The sequence below is a fragment of the Coturnix japonica genome, chromosome W (genome assembly GCF_054131305.1).
Source record: "Coturnix japonica strain WE chromosome W, WE-NBRP24, whole genome shotgun sequence".
In the NCBI taxonomy this organism is placed as follows: domain Eukaryota; kingdom Metazoa; phylum Chordata; class Aves; order Galliformes; family Phasianidae; genus Coturnix; species Coturnix japonica.
Window position 1 is genome coordinate 32502784 of NC_140701.1, and position 9345 is coordinate 32512128.

General features: G+C 46.1%; 2 protein-coding genes across 2 annotated transcripts; one reads left to right on the forward strand and one right to left on the reverse strand.

Annotated features, from left to right (window-relative positions):
* Positions 1 to 550: 550 nt before the first annotated feature.
* Positions 551 to 3342, reverse strand: LOC146754714 (uncharacterized). Its single transcript, XM_085527862.1, has one exon. The coding sequence runs from the start codon at positions 1470 to 1472 to the stop codon at positions 552 to 554; it is 921 nt and encodes a 306-aa protein (XP_085383988.1). The 5' UTR covers positions 1473 to 3342; the 3' UTR covers position 551.
* Positions 3343 to 6240: 2898 nt separating this feature from the next.
* Positions 6241 to 9032, forward strand: LOC146754715 (uncharacterized). The gene has a single exon (XM_085527872.1). It carries the CDS (start codon positions 8111 to 8113, stop codon positions 9029 to 9031), a length of 921 nt encoding a protein of 306 aa, XP_085383998.1. The 5' UTR covers positions 6241 to 8110; the 3' UTR covers position 9032.
* The last annotated feature ends 313 nt before the right edge of the window (positions 9033 to 9345 follow it).

Genomic DNA, 9345 nt, shown 5'->3' on the forward strand with positions numbered 1-9345 from the left:
GCTGTATGGGCGATGTGCAGGCCTTATAATACCCACTTTTTCTAATTCCTGCACCGTTTTTGTTATTTCATCCTGCCCACCCGGGAGTCTGTACTGTTTTACATTAGTAATCCGGCGCGGCTTTGGCAGACAAATAGACTCATGTTTTGCATGGCCTCTCAGTATTGTCTGAATTGCCCGGATACTAATGCATCTCTGCCGCAGCCGGAACTCTCCCACTGTTGTATGGAGAGCCAGACCCCACAAGATATCAATTCCTAATATATACTCCGGAATTGGAGCAATGGATACCTTGTACTCTTGTGGTGGGAGGCGCCCGATCCCCAATTTTACCCAGGTTTGGGTGACTGGAATGGTCTGTCTCCCAAAACCTCCAATCATCACTCCATTATCTTTGAATTTGCTTGGGTCCCCATATATTATAGATGTCTCTGCCCCAGTATCAACTAGGGCCATAACCTACTGTACATTCTTTCGGGACCAGTATATCGTCAATTCTACATAGGGCCTCCGGTCCCGTCTAGAGGCCCTAGGGGGACTGACGTCCCTCGTCACGCCATGAACTGAGCCAGGTTCAAGTCTTTTACCTCTGATACCTCTGGTATCGTGACCCGAGGCACCTGAGGCGGCTTCTTTTTCCTATTCAGAACTACAAAGTCTTCTAAATTCCATGTTGTTGTTGGTCTCCACTCTATAAGTCTTATCCCTGGTCTTTTGGGGTTATTCTGAAATTTTTGTTCATTCTTCAGCTGCTTCCACAACTGAAGGAGAACGTGATTGGGCTGACCATCAATTTTTGAAAATTGAACGCCTGCCCGGAGCAGATAATTGAACATTTGTTTCCGGGATACTCTAACAGGTCCTGCCCGAGGGGTTCGCGGGGCCGATCTTCTGGCTCGCACTATTGGAAAAGCCTCGGCATCCTCAATCACCCTGATATTGCGCTTAGTTCGTAAGCGCTCAGTTTCCCCAAGGTCCGCCACCAATTGGGCAGCTTGTTGGACTGCTGCTTCTGCAGCTACAAATGGGTTGAGTATGGAAACCAGTGTTCCATACATATGCGAGGGAGCTTGTTGTAAAATTAGGTCCCTCATTCCTGCGGAGAATCTTACCATATCAGGGCTATCAAATGTATCTTCGTAGATAGCCTCTCGCATGCCTAATTCTCGTATATAATTTTGAAGGTCTTCCATAGAAGACCACATCCCTGAGTTTACTGGCATGTCAGTTTTATTTGGCCACACCATACGGCAAGCAGCCATTAGCCAGTCTACAATTGAATGATTTTCTTCAGGGAATTGAGTCCCAGCATACAGTCTCTGCCTAAGGGCAGGATGTATTGTTATTGTGGCCAACTTGGATACTTCGGGGCCACTAACCAGTACACTTTCTGGCCCCGAATCCCATAACCGTAATAACCAAGCTGGAACACTTTCCCTTGGCCTTTGCCTAAATCGTTGCACTAGGTCCATGAGTTCGGTGGGCGTGTATGGACAGGCTGTTACATGTAAATAAGATTCAGCTCGAACTCTCGAGTTGTAACGCGATAGGTCTTCCCCGCTCGGTAATGTATATGTATGAGACTGAAATACAAGCCCTATATAAGGGGCTCACGCGGTTGAATAAACGCCATTTTACAGCTCACCATATTGGTGTAATCAGCGTGTAACTTGGTCAGGGGGCCGTCAGAAGCACATTCTCAATGAGGGACATAGTTCTTAAGGTTACCTTGCACAAGGCAACAATTGGCGCCCCGTGTGAGGACGTTCTGAGAGTGAGTTTGCGACGGCTAACCGCGAGACGGACACGAATCCTATGGTTAGATCCCGTGGAAGCGCCTAGGGGGCGAAATTGAATGCAGCTGCTGTTTATCCTGCGGTGAGACCGTGGAAGACCATGGGACTTTGGGCCCGGGTATATACAAAGGGTGCGAGGACGTACGGTGTCGAGCACCAGAAAAAACATGGAATCAATCCATCATTAAGGTAGTATTGAACAGTGAAGCAGGAAACAGATGCTCTGCTGAAATTCATAATAAAGGGGGGCTAAAAGGGGGATAGTGAAAGGTAGTTTACAGAAAATGATTTAGTTAGTTAGAATAACAAGGAATGGAGACAGTGGGTCTGGGAGAGCAGGAAGGATGCAGATAAGGAGTGAGATCTCCCTGAGACACCCTGGCGAGGAGGGGATTAGATGTTTTAAATATCAAAAGAGGAGTTGCATCTCCCTGATAAGATGGGCGATAACAAGAGGGGGTCTGCATGATAAAGAATTATTGAATATGTATCAGGATTACGGGAAATCATTGACTATGTATGAGGTGTACCTATATCTGTATCACGGTTTTACAAGTCGGTGTGCAAGTTTAGAGGAGCTATCCCCCTTGCACCCGGCGCTGCGCAACGCTGGAATAAACATACCTGCTTTATAACCCATCTCTGGATTATAGAGTTTGATTCCGCAAGTCAGTATTACGAGTTTGTAAAACTCATTGCGGTAGGAATGCTCCTAAGAAGGAGATTGCTGCCGTTATTTCTTGTTTGCAGAAAGCTCAGCCTTCACCCTCCCCTAGTAATCTACTTGATTCGGAGCGGTGGGAATCTTTCACCGCTGCCCTGCTCCAAAGAGCAATGCACGAGTATAAAGCGGAGGAATTAAAAACCTGGGGTTTGGTCCTGGGTGCACTCGAAGCGGCTAAGGAGGAGAGTAAATCGTTTGCTCCAGGTAATGCTTTGCTGGGGCCGGGGAACCGAGGGTTGGAGTCAGGGAGCGCGCTTATTTGCAGACCCCCGGAGGGAGAACAATGGCTTAAGATGGAGACAGCCACCCTGACTGCCCCCCCAACTCCACATGTGCAGCAGTTAAGAGATAAGTGGGGTGTCATGGTTTAATAATTTTGTAATTTTGCTATCAGTATTCCACATCATAACATCATATAAAGCATGAATAATTTTACTGAATCTGCTACTTACAGAAGAAGACTACATCTCCCAGGGAACAACACGATAGGTCACGGGACCTGGACTCTATATTAACTCGGTTGCAGACTAGACTGATCTCTCTCTTTCGAGTTCTGGCGTTCAGGGGAGTGTGTGGGAGCCTTCAGCGTCTCGCCTAAATTTCACAGTAGGCCTCTCGGTTACGAGACTCATTCTCTCTCCTATTTTGTCTGATTCGTTAGCTCAATTTTCAATTATATTATATTATATTTTATTATCCTGTATTTCGATATAGTATTTAGTAAATAAGTGTGCCTCCTTAGATCGTTGACGCTGTTTTCTTTTCCTAATTAACTTTTTCCTTTTGGCCTAGGGCCCCCGCGGGGCCCACGGCCCCTGTCACGGGTGCAAGTGGATTTTTTCGTTCAAACCGTGACAGATTTTGGTGGAGAATGCGGGCAATTTGAGTTGCTGTTTTTCTGTGTTTTCTTCTGTTGCTCTTTTAGCTTTTAACAGGGCTACAAGTTGTTTTTCTTTGTTAAGGAGCTATCTTAGGTTTGCGATTCTGCGCCTGCGAGCTTGACCTTGAAAGTCCAGGCGGACTGCCAATACTCCGGTTTATTTTATAAACACTACTGAGCTTTGCGTTTTTAACTTTTTTTTTCTCTCTATTAAAAAAAATAATAATAATAAAAATGTTCTCTCTACTAAGTTGGCTTTATAAGGTACTGCATTTCATTAGTTCCTCTTTTATGATGCTCCAAACATATTGGACCATGTTTAAGCTAGCCCATTTTACCTATGAAGTTATAGGAATGTATTATAGATTGAAAGCACGGTTAGCAACGCTTACTTGGTATTTGCATGCAGCTCCAGAGGGAGCAACTAATGCAGCTAATGCAACCAATAGTACGGAAATGGTGGTTTTTGAGCGTGCTCTTCCTTTTTTCTTTGCATCCTTCAAGCAGTCTTCGACTGACCAGTTGTCCCAGTGGACCACACTGTCAATCGTATTAATCTCCCTTAATTTACTGTTGGTTATTGTAGTGATCTCACTCAGTATCTGGATTTATAACCTCAGGAGGAAGTCTTCCCTAGAATTAGAGAATACTGAGTGGCAGGGAGTGTGGAGAGACTTTGGAGAGACTTTTAGAAGACAGACATCTTTAGTGTCATGGAGCTTTACTCCTGAACACTTAAAGAATCCCAAGAGTTTGACCGCATATTTCAGACAGGAATGTTGTGGCTCAGGCAGATCTCAGGAGGCACAAATGACTTGGGGCCTAGCTCATGCTTATCGGGCCTTATTTAATACCATTTCTGAGAGGGAAGTTTTTGATGCTGAGAGAGGGATTCTCAGGGCTGAGAATGAGAGTCTCCTTGATGAGAGAAATAACCTCCTACAACAACGAGATTCATTCTGGTATGAGAAAGAGAGTCTCAGAGCTGAGAGAGAAGACCTCCTATATCAACGAGACACATATTGGTATGAGAAAGAATCCCTGCAATCCAAACTCAACACTCTCCAGTCCGAGCACAACGCTCTCCGGTTCGAGCACAGCACTCTCCAGTCCGAGCACAACGCTATCCAGTCCGAGCACGGCACTCTCCAGTCCGAGCACAACGCTCTCCAGTCCGAGCACGACACTCTCCAGTCCGAGCACAACGCTCTCCGGTCTGAGCACAACGCTCTCCAGTCCGAGCACAACGCTCTCCAGTCCGAGCACAACGCTCTCCGGTCCAAGCACGACACTCTCCAGTCCGAGCACAACGCTCTCCAGTCCGAGCACAACACTCTCCAGTCCGAGCACAACGGAAAGGCATCCAAACTTTGAGATAAAATGCTCTGGTGGAAATGCTACACAGCCCATGACACAGCTGTATAGCATTTCCAAACCGAGGTTTGGATGCCTTTCTCTATATCAGTCCATTTCCTTTTCTGGACTGGAGAGTGTCGTGCTTGGACCGGAGAGCGTTGTGCTCGGACTGGAGAGCGTTGTGCTCGGACTGGAGAGCGTTGTGCTCAGACCGGAGAGCGTTGTGCTCGGACTGGAGAGTGTCGTGCTCGGACTGGAGAGCGTTGTGCTCGGACTGGAGAGTGCCGTGCTCGGACTGGAGAGCGTTGTGCTCGGACTGGAGAGTGCTTTGCTCGAACCGGAGAGCGTTGTGCTCGGACTGGAGAGTGTTGAGTTTGGATTGCAGGGATTCTTTCTCATACCAATATGTGTCTCGTTGATATAGGAGGTCTTCTCTCTCAGCTCTGAGACTCTCTTTCTCATACCAGAATGAATCTCGTTGTTGTAGGAGGTTATTTCTCTCATCAAGGAGACTCTCATTCTCAGCCCTGAGAATCCCTCTCTCAGCATCAAAAACTTCCCTCTCAGAAATGGTATTAAATAAGGCCCGATAAGCATGAGCTAGGCCCCAAGTCATTTGTGCCTCCTGAGATCTGCCTGAGCCACAACATTCCTGTCTGAAATATGCGGTCAAACTCTTGGGATTCTTTAAGTGTTCAGGAGTAAAGCTCCATGACACTAAAGATGTCTGTCTTCTAAAAGTCTCTCCAAAGTCTCTCCACACTCCCTGCCACTCAGTATTCTCTAATTCTAGGGAAGACTTCCTCCTGAGGTTATAAATCCAGATACTGAGTGAGATCACTACAATAACCAACAGTAAATTAAGGGAGATTAATACGATTGACAGTGTGGTCCACTGGGACAACTGGTCAGTCGAAGACTGCTTGAAGGATGCAAAGAAAAAAGGAAGAGCACGCTCAAAAACCACCATTTCCGTACTATTGGTTGCATTAGCTGCATTAGTTGCTCCCTCTGGAGCTGCATGCAAATACCAAGTAAGCGTTGCTAACCGTGCTTTCAATCTATAATACATTCCTATAACTTCATAGGTAAAATGGGCTAGCTTAAACATGGTCCAATATGTTTGGAGCATCATAAAAGAGGAACTAATGAAATGCAGTACCTTATAAAGCCAACTTAGTAGAGAGAACATTTTTATTATTATTATTTTTTTTAATAGAGAGAAAAAAAAAGTTAAAAACGCAAAGCTCAGTAGTGTTTATAAAATAAACCGGAGTATTGGCAGTCCGCCTGGACTTTCAAGGTCAAGCTCGCAGGCGCAGAATCGCAAACCTAAGATAGCTCCTTAACAAAGAAAAACAACTTGTAGCCCTGTTAAAAGCTAAAAGAGCAACAGAAGAAAACACAGAAAAACAGCAACTCAAATTGCCCGCATTCTCCACCAAAATCTGTCACGGTTTGAACGAAAAAATCCACTTGCACCCGTGACAGGGGCCGTGGGCCCCGCGGGGGCCCTAGGCCAAAAGGAAAAAGTTAATTAGGAAAAGAAAACAGCGTCAACGATCTAAGGAGGCACACTTATTTACTAAATACTATATCGAAATACAGGATAATAAAATATAATATAATATAATTGAAAATTGAGCTAACGAATCAGACAAAATAGGAGAGAGAATGAGTCTCGTAACCGAGAGGCCTACTGTGAAATTTAGGCGAGACGCTGAAGGCTCCCACACACTCCCCTGAACGCCAGAACTCGAAAGAGAGAGATCAGTCTAGTCTGCAACCGAGTTAATATAGAGTCCAGGTCCCGTGACCTATCGTGTTGTTCCCTGGGAGATGTAGTCTTCTTCTGTAAGTAGCAGATTCAGTAAAATTATTCATGCTTTATATGATGTTATGATGTGGAATACTGATAGCAAAATTACAAAATTATTAAACCATGACACCCCACTTATCTCTTAACTGCTGCACATGTGGAGTTGGGGGGGCAGTCAGGGTGGCTGTCGCCATCTTAAGCCATTGTTCTCCCTCCGGGGGTCTGCAAATAAGCGCGCTCCCTGACTCCAACCCTCGGTTCCCCGGCCCCAGCAAAGCATTACCTGGAGCAAACGATTTACTCTCCTCCTTAGCCGCTTCGAGTGCACCCAGGACCAAACCCCAGGTTTTTAATTCCTCCGCTTTATACTCGTGCATTGCTCTTTGGAGCAGGGCAGCGGTGAAAGATTCCCACCGCTCCGAATCAAGTAGATTACTAGGGGAGGGTGAAGGCTGAGCTTTCTGCAAACAAGAAATAACGGCAGCAATCTCCTTCTTAGGAGCATTCCTACCGCAATGAGTTTTACAAACTCGTAATACTGACTTGCGGAATCAAACTCTATAATCCAGAGATGGGTTATAAAGCAGGTATGTTTATTCCAGCGTTGCGCAGTGCCGGGTGCAAGGGGGATAGCTCCTCTAAACTTGCACACCGACTTGTAAAACCGTGATACAGATATAGGTACACCTCATACATAGTCAATGATTTCCCGTAATCCTGATACATATTCAATAATTCTTTATCATGCAGACCCCCTCTTGTTATCGCCCATCTTATCAGGGAGATGCAACTCCTCTTCTGATATTTAAAACATCTAATCCCCTCCTCGCCAGGGTGTCTCAGGGAGATCTCACTCCTTATCTGCATCCTTCCTGCTCTCCCAGACCCACTGTCTCCATTCCTTGTTATTCTAACTAACTAAATCATTTTCTGTAAACTACCTTTCACTATCCCCCTTTTAGCCCCCCTTTATTATGAATTTCAGCAGAGCATCTGTTTCCTGCTTCACTGTTCAATACTACCTTAATGATGGATTGATTCCATGTTTTTTCTGGTGCTCGACACCGTACGTCCTCGCACCCTTTGTATATACCCGGGCCCAAAGTCCCATGGTCTTCCACGGTCTCACCGCAGGATAAACAGCAGCTGCATTCAATTTCGCCCCCTAGGCGCTTCCACGGGATCTAACCATAGGATTCGTGTCCGTCTCGCGGTTAGCCGTCGCAAACTCACTCTCAGAACGTCCTCACACGGGGCGCCAATTGTTGCCTTGTGCAAGGTAACCTTAAGAACTATGTCCCTCATTGAGAATGTGCTTCTGACGGCCCCCTGACCAAGTTACACGCTGATTACACCAATATGGTGAGCTGTAAAATGGCGTTTATTCAACCGCGTGAGCCCCTTATATAGGGCTTGTATTTCAGTCTCATACATATACATTACCGAGCGGGGAAGACCTATCGCGTTACAACTCGAGAGTTCGAGCTGAATCTTATTTACATGTAACAGCCTGTCCATACACGCCCACCGAACTCATGGACCTAGTGCAACGATTTAGGCAAAGGCCAAGGGAAAGTGTTCCAGCTTGGTTATTACGGTTATGGGATTCGGGGCCAGAAAGTGTACTGGTTAGTGGCCCCGAAGTATCCAAGTTGGCCACAATAACAATACATCCTGCCCTTAGGCAGAGACTGTATGCTGGGACTCAATTCCCTGAAGAAAATCATTCAATTGTAGACTGGCTAATGGCTGCTTGCCGTATGGTGTGGCCAAATAAAACTGACATGCCAGTAAACTCAGGGATGTGGTCTTCTATGGAAGACCTTCAAAATTATATACGAGAATTAGGCATGCGAGAGGCTATCTACGAAGATACATTTGATAGCCCTGATATGGTAAGATTCTCCGCAGGAATGAGGGACCTAATTTTACAACAAGCTCCCTCGCATATGTATGGAACACTGGTTTCCATACTCAACCCATTTGTAGCTGCAGAAGCAGCAGTCCAACAAGCTGCCCAATTGGTGGCGGACCTTGGGGAAACTGAGCGCTTACGAACTAAGCGCAATATCAGGGTGATTGAGGATGCCGAGGCTTTTCCAATAGTGCGAGCCAGAAGATCGGCCCCGCGAACCCCTCGGGCAGGACCTGTTAGAGTATCCCGGAAACAAATGTTCAATTATCTGCTCCGGGCAGGCGTTCAATTTTCAAAAATTGATGGTCAGCCCAATCACGTTCTCCTTCAGTTGTGGAAGCAGCTGAAGAATGAACAAAAATTTCAGAATAACCCCAAAAGACCAGGGATAAGACTTATAGAGTGGAGACCAACAACAACATGGAATTTAGAAGACTTTGTAGTTCTGAATAGGAAAAAGAAGCCGCCTCAGGTGCCTCGGGTCACGATACCAGAGGTATCAGAGGTAAAAGACTTGAACCTGGCTCAGTTCATGGCGTGACGAGGGACGTCAGTCCCCCTAGGGCCTCTAGACGGGACCGGAGGCCCTATGTAGAATTGACGATATACTGGTCCCGAAAGAATGTACAGTAGGTTATGGCCCTAGTTGATACTGGGGCAGAGACATCTATAATATATGGGGACCCAAGCAAATTCAAAGATAATGGAGTGATGATTGGAGGTTTTGGGAGACAGACCATTCCAGTCACCCAAACCTGGGTAAAATTGGGGATCGGGCGCCTCCCACCACAAGAGTACAAGGTATCCATTGCTCCAATTCCGGAGTATATATTAGGAATTGATATCTTGTGGGGT

What these genes read in the sequence shown, in the direction of transcription:
- LOC146754714 (XM_085527862.1), bottom strand. Translation starts at nt 1,472, where the DNA reads ATGGACCTAGTGCAACGATTTAGGCAAAGGCCAAGGGAAAGTGTTCCA.
- LOC146754715 (XM_085527872.1), top strand. Translation starts at nt 8,111, where the DNA reads ATGGACCTAGTGCAACGATTTAGGCAAAGGCCAAGGGAAAGTGTTCCA.